The sequence below is a fragment of the Alosa alosa genome, chromosome 15 (assembly GCF_017589495.1).
Source record: "Alosa alosa isolate M-15738 ecotype Scorff River chromosome 15, AALO_Geno_1.1, whole genome shotgun sequence".
NCBI classification, from domain to species: domain Eukaryota; kingdom Metazoa; phylum Chordata; class Actinopteri; order Clupeiformes; family Clupeidae; genus Alosa; species Alosa alosa.
The window spans coordinates 13,558,309-13,583,193 of record NC_063203.1 but is presented as its reverse complement, the minus strand read 5'-3'; the positions used below and the strand labels follow the sequence as shown (position 1 = coordinate 13,583,193).

At 43.6% G+C, this 24,885-nt stretch overlaps 2 protein-coding genes across 2 annotated transcripts; one reads left to right on the top strand and one right to left on the bottom strand.

Annotated features, from left to right (window-relative positions):
- Window positions 1-3,305: 3,305 nt before the first annotated feature.
- On the top strand, window positions 3,306-8,165 carry fzd4 (frizzled class receptor 4). Its single transcript, XM_048265386.1, has 2 exons — window positions 3,306-3,929; window positions 5,288-8,165. The coding sequence occupies exons 1-2, from the start codon at window positions 3,672-3,674 to the stop codon at window positions 6,620-6,622; spliced, it is 1,593 nt and encodes a 530-aa protein (XP_048121343.1). The 5' UTR covers window positions 3,306-3,671; the 3' UTR covers window positions 6,623-8,165.
- A 1,711-nt stretch (window positions 8,166-9,876) lies between these two features.
- Window positions 9,877-14,956, bottom strand: LOC125308315. Its single transcript, XM_048264724.1, has 8 exons — window positions 14,918-14,956; window positions 14,342-14,364; window positions 13,976-14,019; window positions 12,896-13,198; window positions 11,758-12,033; window positions 11,477-11,602; window positions 11,309-11,342; window positions 9,877-10,595 (listed from the first exon to the last, which is right to left on the bottom strand). Exons 1-8 carry the CDS (start codon window positions 14,930-14,932, stop codon window positions 10,520-10,522), a joined length of 897 nt encoding a protein of 298 aa, XP_048120681.1. The 5' UTR covers window positions 14,933-14,956; the 3' UTR covers window positions 9,877-10,519.
- Between the last annotated feature and the right edge of the window lie 9,929 nt (window positions 14,957-24,885).

The following is a 24,885-nucleotide window of genomic DNA, read 5'->3' as shown; positions in this document are numbered from 1 at the left end:
CCAGTTCCAGCCCAAGCCTTTGCATGGAATCATTGCCTCAATATCAACAAATCAGGATGTAGGCTATGAGTCTGATTGAATTCAGTATTGGCCATCCCCAAAATGCACCAGAATACAGGAAATCACAGCAAACAAATTCATTTTTTTCTGGGGGAGGACCCCCAAATCCCCCCTCCCACATATTTGACAATTAGTGGGGGGCCCTTAATACATCTGGGCCCAGGGGCCCGAAAGTTCATTATCCACCCATGGGCTGTAGGCCTACCTCATTTGTTCAATATGGTTTCCCTGAGCTGAGAATGGTGACATTTGGCATGTCAAAAAGCTGCCTCTTGCTGGCAGGAATAACTCGCTGCAGTTTAACTATAGGAAAACATGGCTGGGAAAAAGTGCAATTTCAAACCTGCCCAAGTTGCCAGCAACTTAACAGGCCATTCTGTAGGCTGTGTTTATGACACTAGCCATTCCACTCCTTCACCCAGCTAAGAACTGTGTAGCCCCTTTGTTCTGGCTGGCATGTTTTACGCAAGCATTGGGGAGGGTGGTCAGCTAGCTAACACCCAAACAGCCAGTGTTTTCCCCTATGTTATCGCTAGCTTGTCCCAACTTATAGGGTGCACTGATCTTTGCTACAGTTGGCAGTTTGGGGCCTATTCATATTGGAAGGAGCTGATGGAGACTTCTGTGGGTCCTTTTCATGAGTGATGATGATGCTTCTGACAATCACATAAGCCTCATGGTGTGTTATTTTATGGATGTGTTCTCCTAACCCTGCTGTGCACTCTGCTATAGGCAGGAGTGTACTATAGTATTTGTTCTCTACTGTACTCAAAACCATAACCTCAGCACCATTAAAGTACTTGATTAATAATGTTCCAGCAGATTGATAGGTGGGCCCCAATTCTCAAACCAGCCAATAGGTCTGACAATAACTGGGTCTGGAATATCATAACCAGTGGATGCTGTGATAAATGAGGCTGTCAAACATTGGGTTGCAGTTTTAGGTCATGCCAAACAATTCAACTATTGCTATAAGTATGCAGTTTTCCTAGAATCACTCAAATGAAATTGTCTTGAGTTCAAATGTATCATTAGAATAGAACATGAAAGAACAGCTGTGACACAAGAGCAGACTCCCTTCTCCCATTCCTCTACACTGCTGACATGCATGTTTCACCACCAAATCAGTGCTTTTCTCTCCCAGGGTTTCCACAGCGATGTACTCATGAGTTCCCAGGGTGCATTGCTCCACCAGACCTGGCCTTGGTCGTTGTGGTTACGCCGAAGACAGTGTGCTGGTTAAACATCACAGATTTTTACAGCGCCTTGGTGAAGTGGCCAGCCACTCCCTTCTTGTCCTTTCTTTATCACTCTGTTTTTTTATTATTTTATTTATTTAATTCTGGCATTAAAAACCAACAGATGTCCCCACACTGGCCGTTCATGTTCAGTTATCAGTAAGGCATGAGAAATAATGTGTGAAATGAACGGTGTCCTAAGGCAGGCCCATCAAACCTGGCAGACACAGAAGAAGGCTTTCCAGATGTTCATGTTCAGAATGTTTTCTGGATAACAGGAAGGCACAGATGTGGTTGGTCTCTCGGGGCTTTATTCCGCAAATCACTGACATGCTACAATATTTACACGTTCGGCTTCTTTATGGTCATTGGAGCCACTAATCACTTTTCGTTTGGTTGGCTGATATTTCTGACCCATTACAAAATATCACTAAAAAAATGTTTCCCAGACAAAATATTGTGAGTGACCCTAGGCCTCTAGTAACACAGACAGCGGCAATTTAGTTTGCCCACTTAAAGATGGATGACTGCTCTAGTACAGTCCGCTTCCATACAGCAACTCTCCTCACCTATTTGTCAAGGCCTATTGAGTCATCATGGGTCAACATCTCGAGCTTGCCAGATATGTGGGAGTTCAGGCTTGGAGCTGCTGAGACAGCAAGGGAGAGACGCTCGTGCACGCTCGAGATCATTCCTAGAACTCACGGCAAACGGAATGCATCAATCATGCCACTAATCATTCTCAAAATGAGGCAAGTGCCACAGAAAGTTGGAACAGGTGTTTAGTGTGTGTGTGTGTGTGTGTGTGTGTGTGTGCGTGCACGTTTGTGTGTCTGTGTGTGTTTGTGTGTGTGTGTGTGTGTGTGTGTTGGAGACAGAAAGAGAGAGAGAGAGAAAGAGAGAGAGAGTTGTTGACACAAGAAGTATGGAAAAGTTGGAGCATATTGACATATTCTCCACGGACAATACACTTAAAAATAAGGATGAGTGAAAGCATGGCATAAGTGAATGTGTGCTGGACTTGAGACTGAGAACTGTGTTGTTTTATCCTCAACTTACAACTGTGGAACTAAGACCATCATTGCACACAGTCATTAACTACCTTGTCTGTGGGGGTTTTACTAACAGTGGGGACTTATCTAACTTAGGGGTGGGACCAGAAGAGACTAGTTGGCCACTCGTGCATGACAGCAGTGAGAGGCAGTGATGGTCACATTCCCGTAAACTCACAGCCTGTGAATTTAGAGCGTGACTCACCTTACGATGTCTCCGAACTGGGAAACGGACAAGGTTGCGCGAATTTAGCCTAGAGGAGTCCCACCCGGCCGCGCCCTCTTCCGGACCGTTTCACCGTTCCAGCACCGGAGTTTCGTTGATTTAACCACCCGGGCGTCTGTGGTATGCAAAAACCTGGTCAGTTATCACTAGGAGGGTGGGCATGAGGTCAATGAAATGTAAACACAAACACAGCAACAGCATTCCAGCTGGAAGCCGTCATTTTATTTCCCTCACCGCTGTTGCAAGCATTTATAAGCTAATTATCCAATTATTATTAATAACACGCGACTGAATAGCTCTTTCCCAGACAAACTGTCTGATTTTGAAAGGCGGCTAAGCGCTTAAATTGTTATATGTAAAGGGACGGAGAGTCTTAAACTGGACGGTCAGCCGTGCGCTGCTCTAAATGCTCTTTGTAACCTTGGTGCATGACTTCAAATTAAATTGTCGTAGAAGTAGATTAATGCCCTCCACTGACACTAAAAATAAAAGGTAAACATGCCCATATTTCGAATAAGTGCTGGTTTTCAAGTCGCCACAGACCTCGCACCGGTCTGCAACCGATGCTGGGCCAGCGCTAGAGCAGAGAGCTAAATCTGTTTTGAGCCACTAAGGTACCGCCCTTATTCGATCGCACTGCATCCCATTGGTGGATCGGCGACGTGAGAAACCAACACGGCTCCCTCTTTACCAAACTAGGCTGCGGAGGCTGTCCAGAAACCGCGTTCACTGCCCAGCCGCAACGATCAGCGTCACCGGAGAGTGCGGGACCAGAGGTCTCAGCAAAACGAAGACACACTAGAGGGTTCCTCTGAGCACTGGTCTGCTTGTTACGTTTTGCAAAGGGGGACATCTATTTTTTTAAGGACGATGCATCTCGTTCAACTTAGTTAACTGCATTATCGAATGAGGACATTGATTATTCACTTAATTGTGGGAAAAACTGACAGAGGGCGTGCAAGTCAACTTACTTTTTGTGGTCAGTTCCCCACCCAGCGGCTCGGGCACGGGTTAATTTCTTGAAAACACTGCGAAGCGAATTTAGTCGGAATCTAAGAGACATATCTTACAAGGGGATTTAAAACAAACGCAATCATGCGGTGGAATTCTTGTTTGGATATTGTGGTGTTTTTGTCCATGTCTGTGATTCTTAGCCAGCTGGGAGTTGCGCACACATTTGGGGATGAAGAAGAAATGACCTGCGATCCCATCCGGATCTCTATGTGTCAGGACTTGGGATACAATGTAACGAAGATGCCCAATTTGGTCGGCAATGTGCTCCAGTCCGACGCAGAACTGCAACTCACCACTTTCAGCCCACTGATACAGTACGGGTGTTCGAGTCAACTAAAGGTTAGCAAGACATACTTGTCCAGCCAGGCTACTGAAACTCTCGATTCCGCCAGTTTGCTGCTCTCTGCGAGCTCTGACCACATGACATTAACCTACACAACTGCAAATATTACATTAGGATTATCGTGTTACGCGGATGTTGCCGTGTGTAGGCTACACTGGTCACTTTCGAACAAGTCAGCGATTTGTACGCTTAGCTCAACACAGGTAAAGGGGATACGCTCAAAATTTGTTAGTCAAACTGCTGGCAATCTCTCTGCGCCATCACAGACTATCGTAAGTGCCGACAGCCGAGAACAAAAAACATGTGGTTAATTTAGTAAGAGAGATCACGTTTATTTACCACGTAGGCTATTGTTAATATCACGGTAGTCTAAATAGACAGCTGATTATTTAGGTGTTTGTTTCAGTGGAGCGTTAGGACGTCTAACTGCTGAAATACCACTATCACTACATAGCAAAAGCTAAAATTGTCCCAGACCTCATTGTGTCTGAACAGTAGTAGCTTAGAGTCGCCGACAACCAAGATTGTGTTATAATGTCCTTTTAGTGGTTGCGAGTAAGCGCATTTGTGACCGCAGCGAAAATCTGACATTTCCCTCCACAAGCAGAAAACAAAAAAGATCCCACCCATCGAGAGCTTTCAAACATCACAGAGCCCAATGTGGACTGCTTTTCATCAGAAACCCCATTCATAAGTTTCTATAACAAAAACGTATTTTGCCCTGCTTTGTGATTTATTGATTAGGCTACGTGTAATGTTATCGACAAGACGGTGCTATTTTATTTATATTTTTCTTAGTAAGAATTTGTAACATTTACATCAAGTTAATAAAACTACAATAGTTTGAAAATACTGACAAGCGCATATACATCACAGATGTTTTTCTTTATGCACACTGAAAACAAAATGTTTACTGTTTTCAGTGTGCATCAAATCCTTTACTTTGTGTAGGTTAACCGTTCATCATTTATTGTAGACAGTTGCAAAAATGTGTATGGACACTTGACTCAGTCGAATCTCTAGCGCTAACTCAAGGACATCTCACTATTATTTTACATTTACAAGCTTTTTTGCAACTTCTCCTCTATTTTGTTACCCGAGGACCTGCTTGAATAAGGCATTCAGGCATCATTCAAAAACTGTCATTGTGTTCACATCTTTCCTGAAACAAACCAAATACCCAGTAGCACCATTGTCATCCCATTGCTCTCCATAAGTTAAATGTGCTTTTGTTGCTTTAGGGCTTTAGTTTACTGTGTTAGCTTTTGTATGGTAATTGATTGCACTGCATTATATGGTATTTAATCTCTCACAAACCTTTTCCCTTTCTTTCTTCCTCCCTTTCTCCCATCAGTTTTTCCTGTGCTCGGTCTACGTCCCTATGTGCACAGATAAAGTCCCCATCCCTATTGGCCCCTGCGGCAGCATGTGCCTGTCCGTCAAGCGCAAGTGCCTGCCGGTGCTGAAAGAGTTCGGCTTCGTGTGGCCCGAGGTGCTAAACTGCAGCCTGTTTCCGCCCCAGAACGACCAGAACCACATGTGCATGGAGGGTCCGGCGGAGGACGACGGGCCGTACCACACCATCCGCACCCACCCGCCCATGGAGGAGGAGTGCCAGACACTGGGCTCGGCCCCCGACCAGTACGCCTGGGTCAAGCGAAGCCACAGTTGCGCCCTCCAGTGCGGCTACGACGCCGGGCTGTACAGGCGGCAGGCCAAGGTGTTCACGGATGTGTGGATGGCGGCGTGGGCTGTGCTCTGCTTCGTCTCGACCACCTTCACCGTGCTCACCTTCCTGGTGGACTCGTCGCGCTTCTCCTACCCGGAGCGGCCCATCATCTTCCTGAGCATGTGCTACAACATCTACAGCGTGGCGTTCGTGGTGCGGCTGACGGTGGGCCGCGAGCGCATCTCCTGCGACCTGGAGGAGGCAGCCGTGCCCATTCTGGTCCAGGAGGGCCTCAAGAACACGGGCTGCGCCATCGTCTTCCTCCTCATGTACTTCTTCGGCATGGCCAGCTCTATCTGGTGGGTCATCCTCACACTCACCTGGTTCCTGGCCGCCGGGCTCAAGTGGGGCCACGAGGCCATAGAGATGCACAGCTCCTACTTCCACATCGCAGCTTGGGCCATCCCGGCCGTTAAGACCATCGTCATTCTTATCATGCGGCTGGTGGACGCCGACGACCTGACGGGCCTCTGTTACGTGGGCAACCAGCACCTGGACGCGCTGACCGGGTTCGTGGTGGCGCCGCTCTTCACCTACCTGGTCATCGGCACGCTTTTCATCGCGGCGGGCCTGGTGGCGCTCTTCAAGATCCGCTCCAACCTCCAGAAGGACGGCACCAAGACGGACAAGCTGGAGCGGCTCATGGTGAAGATCGGCGTCTTCTCGGTGCTCTACATGGTGCCGGCGTCCTGCGTCATCGCCTGCTACTTCTACGAGATCTCCAACTGGGCCGACTTCAAGCAGTCGGCGCGCGACTCCTACATGGCGGCCGAGATGCTGCGCATCTTCATGTCGCTGTTGGTGGGCATCACCTCGGGCATGTGGATCTGGTCGGCCAAGACGCTGCACACCTGGCAGAAGTGCTCCAACCGCCTGGTGACTTCGAGCAGGACAAAGAGGGGCAAGCGGACGGGCAACGGCTGGGTCAAGCCGGTCAAGGGGAACGAGACGGTAGTGTGAGGACGGCAGAGACGCACGAAGAGAGAGAGAGAGAGAGAGAGAGATTAAATGAGAGAGAGAAGACAGGGGCCAAGACTGGGACCCAGAGGAACAAAACCCAAAATTAGACTGAGACACATGGACAGGTGGCATGTCTCTCTTGGGAGATCAAGTGGTCGTGAGCGACTTAGATGCAAGACACAGGACTGAGGACTGAGTGCTCCTGGTTTAAATGCTCAGTCGCTGGCTCTACGGATTGTACAGATGTAACATACCCGGGAGGCTCTGGGAAGAATATTTCGGACTCTCTAGCTAAGAGAGCTGGACTGAGGAGGTGTCTGAGTGGAGATCACTCAGTCAGGGGATACCTAAGATAGCTCCTTGCGCTGTACTCTGAGAGGCTCACTGGCTGCAGCCAGAAAGCCAACAGTTCCCCCTTGTGGTCACTGTGTAGATGGGTGACGGTGAAGCAGCAGTGGGGAACTGAGTATGTAGCGGCGTCCTTTTGGTTCTGATCCCCTGGCCTCTATGGTGTTGATTAAGGTGTTTTTGTGAGATTCTTTGTACACTGGATGGTCAAAGCGCTGAAGACTTGCAGATGACTATGCTAAATAAATCCAGTGCAGCCTAACTGAGAAGAGAAAAAAATGCACTATGAAATATTTTCTATGGAAATGGTTATTACAGTAGAAGTGCCTTGATCATGATTACTTTTGGTGTAGTCAGAAATGTCTGGTGCTACTTGTTTCAAACTATGGTAATTGTTGTGACACAAAGGCACCTGGGAAATGTAGGCCTTTTACTACTCTGCAAACAGGACGAATTTACCTCTTGTTTTGGTCACAGGAGTCACCCTGATGACTTTCATTGCTTCCTGAGATTCCCAGTTTAGGCGGTGCCCTTGATAAACCCCTATCCCCATAAAGAATGAACTTTTGTTTTCTGTATTCTTCCATGTAAATGTATCATTTATAGTCTTCAGATAGTCTTATGGAAAAAGACGTGGGACATGGTCCCTGTAACACAGACCATCACAAACACACAAAACACTATTTGCAAACACAAATCATGGACATACACCCACACAATCTGAGAGAGGGTGGGCAAGGCAGCAGATCTTTAGAAGTTAATTTTAGTGAATTCCCAACAAGTGTGACTGAAGCTAATGAGTTCTTTAGGCGTATGAGTATCTAGTATGAGTAGACAAACCAGATTTTCTTGTATGTTCAGCCGACCAACCTCCCACCTCCAAGTGGCTAGACAATCTACAGTGGCTTCCACTGCCTCTATGAAGTTATGAATGTAGAAGAAATGTGTTTTTGCATTTCGAAAAAAAAGTGCCTAGGACAACTATGCTGTTGGAAGAAGCAAAGCCTGAGACACTAGACACTATGAAGTACTTTTTACAGTGGATTTGTAAAGGAACAGGTATTTTTGTTATTAATGTATTATAAAATGCTAATTTATCTTTGTACAAACTCCAAAATACTAAAAAGCAAGTTTGTTATTTAAGAATGTTTTTTGTATCAGAAGATGAGAAATTAAACGTTGGTGTTAAACCTGAGGTATTGTGTGTTTGCTTTCTGAGGTGTGTGTGTGTGTGTGTGTGTGTGTGTGTGTGTCCGTGTGAGATGCTTTGACGGCGAGTGATAGAGAATGAGGCCTATAAAAGATCTGGCATTTATAGTGACCTTTCAGAGTAGTGAAGAAGGTCACATTAAATAAAATAGAACTAATTAAAGCAACCCAATTTTTTTTCTTTAAAATAATAGAGTCAAACTCATTCTGATTCTGGCTTATGATGCGGAGAATAAAGCCTCTGACATTGCCCAATGGTGCCCAGAACACTATGACCCATTGTTAATCGGGTAGGATCATGACCCTTCTGATTGGGTACAGTCTTTTATGCTAAATGGCGTTGGATAATGACTTTAAGGGCCATAGATGTCACTTCTTCCATCGTGCTGCTTTAAAAGGTCCTTGTAATCTATCTGAAGTAATTTACTGTAAATGTGCTCGAGTAAATGCAAAGTGTATAATGCAACTGTTGCTCAAACAATAGTGCCATGAGAAATGAGAACAGACCATGTGTTTTTGTTTTTTACCAGAAGAAAAATGTATTACACATGTATCACACATATACTGTGTTCAATATGGTGAGTTGAGTTGGATAAAAGTGTCTGCTAATTGTGCATTTAAACTTCAGCGGCCCACCCTAAAACTGGTGCTGCCGTGTCAAGAACATGTTGCACAAAGTGGAAGAGCCACCTGAAACATACAGTTACACTTTACTTGACAGTGTCGACATAAGAGTGACATGACACTGTCATGAACGTGTCATAAACAAGTCATAAACGTTTATGACATAATGCTTCTGTTATTAAGTGACATTCGTTTTTTGTTAAGGTTAGGATTAGGGTTAGGTTTAGGGTAAGGATTATGGTTAGGGTTAGAGGTTAGGTTTAGGGTTAGGTTTCATGTGTCATGACAGTGTCACGTGTTCACAACAGTGCCATGTCACTTTTATGTTGATACTGCCAAGTAAAGTGTTACCCATACTGTACATCTCTAGTGACCTTCTTTATTGTATTCTCAGGTGGGAATAGTGTCAGCTTGCCACATCAAGGCTCTTTGAATAGAAATCTTTGGTCATGCTTTGTCCCCTTTAGGTGAGCAATGAACTCTTCCAGCTGTAGCTTTTCAATGAGATTTTCGATCTGACAAAGTGTCGTCATCTTCCCACTGATACCAAAATTTGTCAAAGTCAGAACCAGTACCAGTACTAACTGGCTTCAGCTTCCCCCTTGCGTGATTGGTCATTATAAAACTGCAAAAACAACCAATCGAATGGATGCAGAAGACAACCTGAACCTGTTTTTATATTCCCTGTATCTTCTGGTTGAATTACAATAAAAACAATGAGAAATCAACATATATGGTCATCATAATATTGCTAAAACAACAAATCTAATAGGTGCCTAAAACTTTTGCACAGTACTATATATTATGGACATTTAGAACTAAATGTCAGTGATACCATTTGTGGTTAACAACTGCAAGTAAAGTTTTCTGCCTCCATGAACACTCATCTGTACACTACTAAGTTCGTTAGCAGTGAGTAAGTATGTATTTTAGTGTTTTAATAATGTATCAAGTAATACATTATTGACGTATTACTTTACATAAACTTCTAGCATCTACCTCTGTGGAATGCTGTCATCCAATCATCGACCACAAGTGCACATCAAATCGATTTATTTCAAACAAATTTGGTCACACAAAATAAGAAAAAAATAAGTTAATGTAATTAAATAACATTTATGCATACAAAAATATAGCAAGAAAATGAAGACGGATCAACATGTCCATTGAAAACTTTTTTTGAACAAAAGTACAAGAAACATTTCATGTTCTACATATTTGTCTTTTTTTAAGACTCATTGAGTCATTGCATATCAAAGGCAAAAAGCATAATATATTACTTTATATTGTATCAAAATATTCCAATATTCTTTTAGGGCAAGAATTTATAGGCATGACAGTTCATAAAGTCTAGGAAAAGTGCAGCTTAATACAGTTTCTTGAAACAGTCTCCAGTACTGTATGCTTTAACGTCATTAGTGCATCGACAGGTTCAGGAACGGGTGATGAGACATCTACATGATCTCTCACCTGCTGAGAGTGAATGCCAGAGAATGACACCGCTGAGTACTTCATGTTGATTGGCGATCCCAATCATGAGAGACATCTCTCGTCGTACACAGCACAGCCTGCATATGTCAGTGAGGAGTGCGGAGGGATCTGCCCCCTGGAGTGTATCTGTCCACCACCAGGGGTCAGCATTTCCTTTCCCATTGAGTCCAACGCGCAAAGGGACACAACACTGGGCAGAGTGGATGGACCGCTGCTTTCCACCAATCAAACTGGCTCGCGCGGACCTTCCACATGTGAACTGAAGCTCGTCTCTTCTGAACTGGCAGGGTCAGGTGTGGTCCTGAGAAGAAGAAGGAAACATGATCACCTGATGTTGTGTAAGGAATTACTGTGGGCAGTCCTCCTTAATGAAAGGGCTAGATAAACTATGACAGGTTAAAGGAGGAAGCTAACATGTTACTTTGCCAGGTATCATCCTCTTGGCTATTGTCAAATGTGTTTGTACTAACTATGAGGTCAAAAGTAAAAATGTCCTACTGATATTCATGGGGTCACCAACAAGTTTTGTTGGCATGGGAGGCATGCTTACTGCCTAGGGCCATGGAGCACTCTATTCTCTCAACCATAAGTTATTCTAGCGTGGACCTAGCTGAAGCTTTGCCACTTTTACAGCCGATTTAATTTTAATATGTTGTTATTTAAAGCGCAGTTTCACCATTGACCTTGGTCTCAAAACACTTAGTACAATTAAAACTTTCATGTGGAGTCAAAAGAGACTCCTGCTACTTTTTGAAGAACCTGAGTTCTAAGAATGAGGAGCCTAGGTAGTAAAAGCAATACCCCTAGGTCATGGGTTAATGAGTAGAGGACCACCATTATTAGCTATGACAGTGAGTCACCCTGGCTTCAGCAGAAAGTTCCTCCAAAATAGTAAACGACATATCGTAGTCGTTTACAGTCATCCATACACCTCACTGATCATACACACATTCTCTGATGCTACCACTGACGTGGTTAAAGTTGCCCCAGGCTGTCGCAGATCATTGAACTTACCGCAAAGGCATTTCTTCTACACGTGCACGTTGCCCTGAATGACGAAACAAAAGCACAAGCGTCAGAGTCTCGGTGACACACGTTGGCGAGATTGCCAGGGTAACAATCATATGAGCTGCGGTGGCCATGCAGATGGCTCCGTTAGATAATTCGGATGAGCTGGCTTACCATTGGAGTCCCGGCAAAACCTCTTCAGGAGCTGCGCAATACCGCACAGAAGCATGCCCAGCGCCAAGACAGCCACAACCCCAATCGCAACGATCACATTCAGAGGGAAGGGAAATAATTGTGTGCCTGCACACCAGAACAGGAAATGGAGAGAAGGAAATAAAAGAAGGAAGGACAAATAAAATGATTCAGAGATGTAGCTGGCAAAACTCAAAAGAAGGTGGGAAGAAACACAGTGGTGCCATATTTTTTTATATCACCCAAAACAGACTGACACTCACAGATCTCAAGCTCCTCTGATGTGACGTTCCCAATGGCACAAGAGATGCGGAGTTTCTGGGTGCAGATCAGGGTGAGGGTACTGGTCACGTTCCAATAGAGGTCCGTCGGATCCTGGAGTGCGGCCGACATCGGCTTCCATAGGCCAGTGGAGTTGGGCTCACCGAACACCCGCCACTGAGGGTCATCGCGGGGAGACCCTCCCCAGGAGGAACAGGTCACATTGAGGTGGCCATCGTCACTGGAGTGTGTCGTCAAGACAGGCTGTGTGTATTCGGCTGTGGTAGAGAGTCAGACAGACAGACAGAGAGAGAGGTAAAACATTGGGAGAGTTGTGTAAAGAATGTGAACAGTGTGAACAGGGGTTTGCCAATAACATAAACAGAGAAAGACAGAGAGACTAGAGAGAGAGAGAGAGAGAGAGAGAGAGAGAGAGAGAGAGAGAGGTTTGGCAAGAATGTAAACAGCATTCTGCTGATGCTAATAAAAACCCTTTAACCATTTGAATACGACATTGTGGGAGAGAGAGGAAGGGGTAATGAGTGGATGTGTGGGCGTGGGGGTTGGGCGGATTTGACGTGTGTCTCTGTTGCTCTGACATCCGCTTTTCTCATATGGTGTGTGCGACAGGCAGGTTTCATTTCCCCATTTTTATATAGAGAGAGGTTGGAGGTCTCAACAATAACTATCTCCCCACACCTACACATGCACATTACTCAGAACACAGTCCACAATCATTAAAACACATACACACACACACACACACACACACACACACACACACACACACACACACACACACACACACACACACACATACATTCAGTACTGTCACTAACAGCATTGTCGCTAACACACACAAACAAAATCTGGACAGACAGGTCTACAGAGGGGATGAAAATACTCTTTGGAATGAGTTTCCTAATCCAGACTTCCTTCTTGAAATATTGACTAAACATCAGAACACTATTTCAAAGCAGGTTCTGTAGAATAGAGAGGATGCAAGGCATTGCTCTAGGTCCTAATTCACAATCTCATATGCTTGTCATTATGAATGTTATTCCTAATATGTTGTAATACAGAGTTTGACATTTTAAACCACAGTTTTTACCTTTTCAATTTTAAAATACAGTGCCTCACCTGTTACAATTAGGTGGTAGGTGCATAACGTGGAAGCCATGCCACCTTCGGGGACTTTGTCACATGTGTAATGCATAGTATCTGACAGCTTCAAATCCCAAAGCTCCAGAGTTCCATTTTTTTCATACACCCTGGAGCGGTTGATGTACTCAGGAAGGATGGTCAACTCGTTTGCATTGGTTAGGCCATTGACGAACATCGCTGAAAGTTCTGTTTTCTTCTGCCAGTACAAGTACCTAAAATGATGGTCGATTTCACAATCCAGCGACACTCTGCCCCCAACCTCTGCATACCGGGTTACAACTGGGTCAAAACATGGGTCACAAGAGTTATGCATGATACTAATGGATTAAGTGTGCAGGTGTCTTTGTGAGTGTGAGTATTATGTAAGTGTGTGTGTCTATGTGTGTGTGTGTGTGTGTGTGTGTGTGTGTGTGTGTGTGTGTGTGTGTGTGTGCGTGCGTGTCTGTCTGTCTGTCTGTGTGTACGTATTTTTGTCAGCCAAGTAATAGTGTACCTACACAGTTTACTCTAAACTAAATCTGATTGTTCTGATAAGCACTATGATACTGCCATAAGATAACAACTCTAGCACCTCAGCAGGCATTTAGCAGGTTCTAAGGCTTCCTACATCACCCAAGGCAACCCACAGAATAAAAAAATCACTGCCTCCTCCACAGTCCTTCTTCATGCTTTTGGGGAGAATAAGCCAATGCTTTCCGTGTATTGTGGGCCAAACACTCTCCTGACATAATGGCTAGCTGGGCAGATGCATGTGCTGATTAAATAGGTCAGCCCAGGTTAAACTTTCAATATCTTTCAAGTTTACTGCAAACTGGTATGCGGGCTAAAGTAGCCAGCAGAGAGTAGCTGCGCCTTATTGGCAGAATACAGGGGGATTCCCATGTGTGACTCATACTCTTATTTTGGTGATAAGAAAAGTGAGAAAGGGGCATTAAGGGTATGTGTGTGTGTGTGTGTCAGTATCACACATGTACAATAAATTATATTAATACAAAGAGAGAAACAGAGAAAGAAAACATAACAGAAAACAGAGAGCTGCAACAGTATGGTGTATACCTTCACATCCATAAGGCCTCAGCAGTGACAATATGGCAGCAGACCTGCAGAACATGTGCTCATATTAAACACACGAAGTACACTCAAATAATACAAAACAGTAACAGATGGGTTTAAACATCCACACAGTCTCTGCAATAATAGTCCACCACCTTACACCATATCTGTACATTTCACATTCTCTATGGTTTCTAACAAGTCTGACCAGTAACACTAACAATGGAGTACCCTAAGGTAAACATGGCTAGGATAGGATAGTGTCTATTCTAATAGATAGATAGATAGATAGATAGATAGATACTTTATTGATCCCCAGGGGAAATTCAAGACTACAATACTTCAAGACTTCAATACTTCAATACTTACAGGCCAAGCAGCTGCGCACATATCTGTAAAAAAAACAATGTGAGATTAGCCTACTATTTAAATAAACATTCCCAGAATAATGATAACCTAACTAATCACAAAAAAAACAAACAAACCTCGCGGCCACACCTACTGTAGATGAGGTCATTTTGTCCTCGCTCGACTCATGTGAGAAACAAGGAAAATCCCATACCCGGTCCAATGTTACAGAATTTCCTTATTGTATTCCAATGGTTTCGGTCTATAATCATGTTTCCTAGCGACTTCCAAAAACGCACACTAAATATGTACAGCAAACAGCCCACGTGGGGTTTATATTGATGTGTGAATGACAGGTGAAATTATAAAAAGTTAATTCAACTTGCGCCTCTAATTGTCCTATTGCGTTATTGCATAATTTCTATCAGGGTTTATGAATCAGGAGTATCGATCATCAATTCATAAAAACCAATGTTGATATAATGAAAGAACACCAGAAGCCACAAACCTCACTCTAAAGTGACCACAATCCAACAGTTTCAGGACAGTATAGCCTACTAAAATTCATATGAGGGCAAAAAGCAGAGAAGCTCTTACCGGAGTTGTCGCCATGTCTCCTCACATGCCGAGACTGAAAGGTGTAATCATGTTTTTGAATGTGTGAAGTTGATTTTGAACGCGTAGAAGGGAGGAGTAGACTAGGAGAGGGGCGTGGATTTATTCGGGGTTGTCGGACGACTCGGACGACTCTGACTCTGCCAAGCAGTCAGTCGTTCAAAATTCTGTAATTTAGCTAGTTAATAGTCTGTCACACCTAATAACATGACAAGGCGCCTAGCCCAACACCAGTCAGTATTCGCTTTCATTCGTAGTTTGCCTTAAAGCAAGTGTCGTAGTGGTGAAATAACGTTTGGCAAATGTTCTTTTTGATTAGCCTCTATAGCAAGTGAAACAAACCACAAAAAACAAATGGAAAGGATTGGCTGCGTACGTGTGCCTGAAAGGGAGAGAGACAGAGAGTTTAGATTATTTTACTGTCTATGAAACATTTTTTTTAGCAATGTGTGTCTGTCTCCTGGCTGAACCATATTGTTGCCATGGTAATATTTAAGGGCAGTAGTTTCCTCTTCTGTTTGATATGAGACTGGGTTTTTTTTTGTAGGGATTTTCTGCATTCTCAGAAGACACCAGGACTGCCTTTTTGTAGGGATTTTCTGCATTCTCAGAAGACACGGGACTGCCTTACCACCACAGTGAAACACACCATCCTCGTTTCCCTGCACTGGTCCAACGCGCGCGCACACACACACACACACACACACCGGTTTGATGAGACCTGGGTTTTTTTTTAGCCCAGGAGAAACATTTTTTAGCAATGTGTGTCTGTCTCCTGGCTGAACCATATTGTTGCCATGGTAATATTTAAGGGCAGTAGTTTCCTCTTCTGTTTGATATGAGACCTGGGTTTTTTTTTGTAGGGATTTTCTGCATTCTCAGAAGACACCAGGACTGCCTTACCACCACAGTGAAACACACCATCCTCGTCCTATCAATCAACAGCCTGTCCTGGTCATGGTGAAGTGCACAAATAGTGGTCAACGCGCGCGCACACACACACACACACACACACACACACAAAGGGAGAGAGAGAGAGGCTAGGCCCACTCCCTTTGGACAGATGGACAGGCATGGACTTCAGATTTTTGTCGGGCTATATCACCTAGACTCAACAAGCTTCTTTCTTTCTCTTTTCTTCCCACATCACCCAAACAATGCTGTTGTCACCGTCTACATGTATGATTGATGTATTGTTGCCAGGCAAAATGACTCAGTCTAGACACTAGGAAAAAATGGGAACAAAAAGGCGTACTATTACAGTTACAGACTCCTCAGAAATGTACATTGTTTACTGTACGTCGATAGCCTACGTGTGAGGGAGATTCTTCCCACAGAGTGTGCTGTTGTGGGAGTTGCACTATGCTGTGGAGGCATGTCTCAAATTTGTTATCGACAGCAGTTGTAGCTAAATATAGCTCTCTCTCCAAAACTGGTTCATTTGGTCGACCAATCAAGATCATGACATCAATGACGTTAACCTGTTCTGGGTTGGGCAATTTCTAGGCTTTTTCTCCTGAAATTGCACTGTGACTACTTCAGAGGCCACTGTTCCCAGTTTGGCCTACCAAATGCTAGAATATTGTTTTTTCTTTCTACCGTGGTGATTCCATTCTGATATCTTCTTTTGTTGCTGAGATTTGCCTTTTTCAATTATGGATAGACAGCCTATAGAAAATGGCACAGAATGCTAAAGAGGATAAAACACACGCACATCCAAATCTGATCCTGGGTGCTGGACAAAAACACTTACGATGAAAGAGAGAGAAAAAAGTCCGCAACACCAGTATATGCTCCCAAGTTATATTTTATTTACCGTACATAATGCCAGTGTCTCATGTGCACCACTTACTCATAAACCACTTATTCAAATATTACTCTCCTCTCTTGACGAAATCATATTTGTTGGCAGAAATGTGCGGACTGAGGTAATAATGTGTCGATTTCTAATCTCACATTGGAATTACTGTCACTAACATTGATGTCCTAATAGTTGGATATTTTTGTCACAACTGGAAAAATGCATTTTTGTTCTCAAGTGATTTTGACTGCAGAGCACTTACTAGTCTAGCACCTGACTGTGCATTGTTTTAGGCTGTGTCTCTTCATAACTGAAAAGGTATATAAGACAAAATAAGAAATCAGGCTGAAATTTTTGTATGAAGGCCATAAGACATGGGGGACTGATTGAACTAACAAATCTGAGACCATGGTGTCGAAGTCAATAGTTTTGTGTTGAATTCACACAGAATAACCCATTATGTGGATTACAAACATAGAAAATATAGTACTCATGCAGGCTACAGAAATACTTTTGTAGTAGTATTAGTACACATGTATGTCATAGATCAGGTTATTAAGGTACTGACAGAGATGCACAGGCTCTCAAATTTAGGCAACTCAGCGTGGACAAACACCATCACTTCATGAAAACTAAAGGATTATGAACTTCTATATAGGATCAGAGAAGTCATAGTACTTTATTGTTATAGAGGAGTGAGTGTGCACACAAAAAGTTATCAAATCCAGGTGTTCGGGATCCATGTGGGAAATCTCTCTGGTGGCTTTCATTTAGACATTCACTGATACCTCTGTCCAAAGGGGAAGATGTTTCTTATATGTAGTATGGGAAGTCTACCTCAGCAAGGGACAACCTAAAGTGCCTTATCTAAAGTGCCTTATCTAATGTGGGGGTGATACCTGAGCCAGTGCCTGAATGTTGAATGGTTCTGGCACAGGTTCGGTGCCAGAGTAAAGTAGTATGTGTTTCCTCCAATTAGTTAATGTCTAACCCATACTGGTTAATATCTAACCCATGTTTTGACAATTGTAAAATTACAATAGGTGACAGCTCTTAGTAACCTGCTGGAGCGCATCCCTTAACGATCCGCTGTCATGCAGGACGTCCTTTGGAATGCCGCACTCTCGTTTCTCTGTAGTCTCCCTGTCTTCTTCTTGCAAAGTGCAGGCATTTTCAAGAAGTGCGGGGGAGTTGAGAGAGGGTTTGTGTTTGTGGAAGGCCATGGGAATTTCCACCTCAGCCGACAAAGCTGCCATCATCCAGTCATTATTCACTCCTCTTCAGGAATGTATTTCATACTTAATTTAAAATTAAAGTATGTAAACATGCTTGTCATGTATAGGCATTGTGTAGATGTATGTTTATGCTATGAACAAGATGTCTATGAGCTATCATTTACTGTGATATACCTTTCCTTGGGATGCATAGAGACCATGAATTCATCAGTTCATCAGTAAACATATAAGCAAGGATATACAGTAAGCTGATACATAGCTGTGATAAAACAAAAGCTCTAGAGGGTGCAAGCAAGTGCCTGTGTGCACAAATGCTGTTGTGTCTGTAGGGTATTTTTGCACTTTCTCACATTCATTTTCTATATGTTCATTTTCAACTCCATGTCACTGCAGTGTCCAGAAAGACAAGTGAATCTTGTGGCTTATAAAGGAAACCCCCCCCCGCCCCCCCACCATATGCTGGCAATACACAAATAGTTATTAGTATATGATATGAGGGCTGCGTAAATGTCAAAGATCTAATCAAAACCATAGTATGGAAAATCTGGAAAAGTAACAGGAAAGTGAAAGTATGCACACATAGTACACATAGTTTGTGTGTGTGTGTGTGTGTGTATGTGCGCAGTGCATATCGCAGGTGTGTGTAATGCAGTGTGTGTGTGTGTGTGTGTGTGTGTGGGCGTGGGCCTAATTCAACAAAACACAGATAAAGGGAGGTACAGTACCTGCTTGATAACACCAGACTCCATGCTTGAATGCAGCTCTGTTGGTGATACTGATATTTGTGCACAAAGGTTGCTTTGTTGGTGATTTTGTTTCTGTTACTTTGGTAGGGCATTCAGCCTACGGATCCTGAGTACAACATGAGGTCCGCTTGCGGCCTGAATCCTGTGTAATGTTGTGTAATATTAAGAGGACTTGGTTGTTGATTGTCCACGGTGGGAAATCCCCTACCTACAGCACAAGGAATATTACACCTGTCCTGTTTATATCTGAAATCATTCTGACTATTGGTTTAATTGTCAGCATGAGGGGTCACCGTCTACATGTATGATTGATGTATTGTTGCCAGGCAAAATGACTCCAACAATGTAGACAGAGGATTCGCCCACCGCAGGTGTGCGGAGAGACAGACTGAAAGTGCAACTCCCACAACAGCACACTCTGTGGGAAGAATCTCCCTCACACGTAAGCTATCGACATACAGTAAACAATGTACGTTTCTGAGGAGTCTGTAACTGTAATAGTACGCCTTTTTGTTCCCATTTTTTCCTAGTGTCTAGACTGAGTCATTTTGCCTGGCAACAATACATCAATCATACATGTAGACGGTGACTCCTCATGCTGACAATTAAAACAATGCCATCGGTGATTGTCCACGGTGGGAAATCCCCTACCTACAGCACAAGGAATGTTACACCGGTCCTGTTTATATCTGAAAGCATTCTGACTATTGGTTTAATTGTCAGCATGAGGGGTATAAAGATTAATCTAACTACCAAGCTCTTTGCTCTGGCAACACAACCTGAGTGATTTGAGGGAACATCACTATTTGTTTCTCTGACATCTAGTAAGAACTAGATGTATTGAGTAGCGGTACATGATATTACATGATATTTCCCGTGTTCTCTCCATTTCTCTTTGTGTGTGTGTGTGTTTTTGTGTGTGTGTGTGTGTGTGTGTGTGTGTGTGTGTGTGTGTGTGTGTGCGCATTGATGGATTGTGACACCAAGTGCCCCTCACCAGACAGTGGTGGTGATTCAGCACATCACATTTCGTGACCTTCAAACCTTTTAATCACAAGATATTGACTCATGCAAGTCTTGAGGTAGTAACAAAAAATGTAATTTGCAGTAGGTGCTATGGATGGAATTTGATTAAATTTGACATGCATTTGAAGGATGTGGTAGTGATGCAGATTGTCAAATTGAATTAACTTTGAACCTTAACATCACAAAATTGTTTTAGCTGCTTAATTTTGATTGGTCATTGGCAGTCATTCTGTTGAGCGAGCCTAATGAAACTTAAGAATATGTTAGCAGATTTGGCCAAGTGTAAGCACACCATCCAAAATCCTAGCCAAAGTGGTTCTTAAGATATATAAATATTTGGTAACACTTTACTTGAAAGTATCTACATAAAAGTGACATTATCATAACCCTAACACTAAACCTAACCCTAACTCACCATGACAAAAACCAAATGACACTAACCCTAACCCTATCGTGTCATGACAAAAACCGAATGACACTTGACAGAAGCGAGTGACAGAAGCGTTATGTCATAAATATTTATGACTAATGTTTATGACACGTTCAAGACAGATCACTCTGATGTAGATACCTTCAAGTAAAGTGTAACCAAATATTTAAATTGCAGTGCCCCCTATGAACATAATTTCACAAAATGTGGCATACGTCCAGGAGTCACATTTTGAGCAGGTCACACCTTTTTGCCACAAGATATTGGTGATTGGTGACCTATGTCTTTCACTAGGTGGCACTACACTACAAATGAGTGGTTATGAACCTCCTTGAGATCAACATGCCATAAAATGTTAGCCTTGAAACCCAGACACGGAAATCTAGAAAGGGTCAAGCCACGAGTAATGAAAATGGCCCAACTCGACCAAGCATGCATTTGAAAATATCACTGCACACAATTGGATAACACTACGACCAGTGTTTACTAACTAATTCCGTACATCGACGCAATTGGATAAGACTACGACCAATGTTTACTGACTGATTCCGTACTTCGACGCAGTTGGATAACACTACAACCAATGTTTACTGACTGATTCCAGACATCAACTATTGGTGCAGCTTGGTTTCATAGGTAATGAGCATCATCACTCATTGCCAGAGTAACTCGCTGAGCAAATTCAAATTGTGCTCTCACAAGAATTCTGGATTTCCAGTGTAATAAAATGTTGCAATGCTGGGCACAATGGTTAGTGAGCTATTCTGCGAAAACTGCTTTTGGCCACTGGTTTTCGGCATGACCAGTGCGGGGGGAAAGTGCCCCCCAGAGACCAAAAGCTTCTATTTGTTTATCAGCCTGGTGGAGCTGCATGCCCACCAAGTTTCATGTGTACCGGTAGTCCAGGGTGGGAATCATCGACAGGAAATTGCTGAAAAAAGCAATTGGGACCTGAATACAAGACATCCAGGGCCATATAGCTGCATGAAGTTTCAAGTTAAAAAATAATTTAGGGGGATTTCTATGCTGTTAAACATAGTGCCTATGACACAAGGGCTAGATGGTAGTGGTGTGACAGGTAAGAACCTTTTTCTCACTGGTATGAATCCTGCAATGAAATATTCAACGATAGGAATTTATCATTTCCAAGTCACAAGGTAATTTAAAAGTATTGTCGATGTAGAGGTAACTCCTCACATTTAAAAAAATCTTTAGAATCAGACAATCATGGATAGAGAAATCACACACACACACACACACACACACACACACACACACACACACACACACAAACACTCATGCACAGTAAAATAAACAAACAAACAAACAAACAATGAAATGTCAACACATACAAAGCCCCTTATAATGTCACAGTGCCCTATCAATTGGTGCTGCATTTCTGTTTGCATTTACAAGCAGAAGGTGACTTAGAACATAAAACGATGGGAATTTTGCTCTTAAAGGTCACTGTCTGCTAACACGTAATTCTACGTTAACCTTCAGCATAGTTTTACTTCCTTTAGAACACGTCATATAAATCAGAACCACAGGCAGGCTATTTTCCTGATTACATTATAATTGTGGGTTACTCTTGTAGTCCAACTAATGTTCCAAATTGTGGATCGCAAACATTATGTCAAACAAATATGTTATTCTTCAATTTGTCATGGTCCAAGAATGACATCTAGTGAGCATTATGTCACATCCCATAGAGAGAGAAGCAATTAAAACAATTAATGTCAACAATGATTTATAGTTATGATTTACTATAAATATGCAAAGAACGTTTGCACATTTGATGCAGATTATGCATTATGAAATAGTTACATTTAAAGAATCTGACAGGAAATTGTATTCAGGAATGTCTTTTCAGTCATCTTGTGAAGATATGTTGAAGTGAGTAAGTGTGGAAAGTGTGCTCCCATGGCTTATTTGACCACCTCACCGTCTCACTACCATCATCAGTGGGCACAATGTTAGTTTCTAATACATTTGGGAACAGTATGTACCCTACTTCAGCAGAAGCCTAATCCCCTTAGCAATCCAATCCAACAACACAAAGCCCCACAGATAAATATATGGAGTGCAATAATGTATGTTTTTCCCATGAAACCCCCAATAATTTATGTAAAAGTCTGTGTCAAATGCTATATGTAATATGATGTATGTAATGTGTATGTCTGTATGTGTCATTCCTATGTCTGTGACCATGTATGTGCCATCCTGTGCAAAATAATTTCCCTAAGGGGACAACTAATAAACTAACTAACTAACTATTGCCATGAGCATACATGGGCTATACAACAGCTCATCTGTCTGTGTCCCTCCTGACTGGACCATGCATGTTTGTTTTCATGGTGATATTTGGTGGTAGCACAATTTACTCTTGTATTTGATGTGGCGATAGGGATTTTCCAGGACTGCCCTACCACCACAGTGACCAACACACCATCCTAGCCCTATAGGTCAACTCATCCCAAGTCTCAGTCTATGCCCATGTCTGTCCCAAGTCTGCCTATGATGAAATTCACAAATTTCACAAATTCCACATTTCACATTCACAAATTTCACCATATTGTAACGCTTTTTGGGCACTTATCAGGTATCTATTTCGGCAGAAATAAGTGTGCACAAGGCATCACAACACCAACCTTGCTCGAGCAGTGAGATCACAACACATGACTGGTCCAATGTATTCACAACACAGCACATGATTGGCACAATGTATTCAAATGTCGACTTTTTTGCAGTGGAAGGGGCGGGATATGTGTAGACAACAGCCATATTGGTGTTACAAACTAACCCCATGCATTTCTATGGAGGATTTTTTGAGTGCTGTGTCTCCTCATTAGAAAGTCTCTGCAGATGGTATGCACAATCAAGTATCATTGGAAACATTACATCACAGTAATTTCCACATACGCCGCAGGAGAGTGTTTTATGCAAGTTAAAAAAAAAAAAAACATATTAATACCATATGAACTGCCCCTATGTATTAACCTCATAGCTGAAAAAGTTTTGCAAAATCATTGTATTAACCGCAGCTAATACAGTATTTGGAAAATTACGGTACAAATGAAATTACATTTAGCAGTGACACACACACACACACACACAGACATTGCTTATGTAACTCTAGTTTAACCGAATTTCCTTTCCTTCAGAACATGCCATCTAAATAGGCAAGCTACCACAGGCAAGCTACCACAGGCAGTCTGCTTTTCTGATTGCTGTCAATGTTTCGCTTCCTCATTGGTTGATAGTACCACCAGTGTTCCAAATTGTGCGATGCATCTTTTCTCAGGCAGAGGTGTTATGCTTTGATTACTTAGGCCTACAGTGACATCTAGTGAAAACTATCGATCAGTTCTGCTGTGCAGCATAAATGAGGAGAGAAATAACTAAATGATTTAATCATTAATAATAGTTATTGAAAACATTTCATGGTAAGGAACAACAGTTTTTGCTATTGAATAGTAATAATCTGATTAATTAATTAATTTTAAAAATCCAGCAGAAAATTCAGTCATCATTGAAAATAATATAAGTGTGTGTCCATGGCTTATTTGTTCATCATTCAGGGTAACAGTTGGTTCCCAGGCATCAACTGAAGCCCGTAGTGGATCGGGTCCTGATTGAGTGGGCTCCCAGACCTGGTCCAAATTCAGTTAACAAGGGCTGTTTTTCAGCTCACAGTTCTGGCTGCTGTTGCTGTTATTGTTGTCCTGGTCCTCATTGCTAGGCTGAGGTGACAGCTCTTGGCTGCTGGGGTCAACTACTGTTAGAGGGCAGATTACAGTGGATAGTCCAGGCATCCCATTGGCTGTAGGTTGATGGAGGTGTGTCTTCCACGCGGGCTCTACAGCACCACCTAATGGTGCCCGAGTTTCCCTGAAGCTCACACACACTGTGCAGCTCTCATTGGCTCCCAGCTGCCTCTGTCTCCACATGCTCTCAGACTGCCGTCGGTTTTTTCTGCTCGCCCCCCTTCCTCCTCCTCCTCCTCCTCCTCTTACCTGTTTCTTCTTGTTGCTCCCGCTAACCGCATTTGGCGCCCCCTGGTGTCCAAGGCGGGCCAGCACGGCCAGGTCAGAGTGCGTGGACGAGCTGTCGATCAGCCTCTTCCCCAGCGCCAGCGGGCGCACCGGCAGCGCCAGCCGCAGAAGCTTCCAGAAGCGTGAGCCGGGCGACGCCGACCGCTCGCCACGCCACGCCATGGTGCTGCTGGAGAGGCGGCGCAGTTGCACTGCCTCGCCACAGGGGGCGCCGCCGAGCGAGCGGTAGCGGACGGTGACCAGCTGCGCCTGGCGGGTCTGGTGCAGGTACAGGCCCAGGTGGCACTCCAGCAGGCTGTGGCTCTGTGGCTGCACGTAGGCCGGGCTCAGCACCACCAGCAGACGCCGGCTGCGCTGCATGCAGTGGAGCACGGCCTCCGCCGCGTCAGCTGTGGTGCGGGAGAAGAGAGACGGAGGAGCGGTGGAGAGCGGAAGAGAGGGTGAGGATGAGAGAGAGAGAGAGAGAGAGAGATGGAGGGATGATTGAGGGAGACAGAGTAAGAAAGAGATTTAGGGACATAAACACACCTGAACAAATGCTTTGTTCTATCTAAGCGAAGAGAGAAAATTCGAGAAGAAAGGACACGAGAGGACGCAACACACCCGTCCCAAACGAAACAGTCTAGACTCTGCATGTGGTGAGTCTCAAACCAGTAC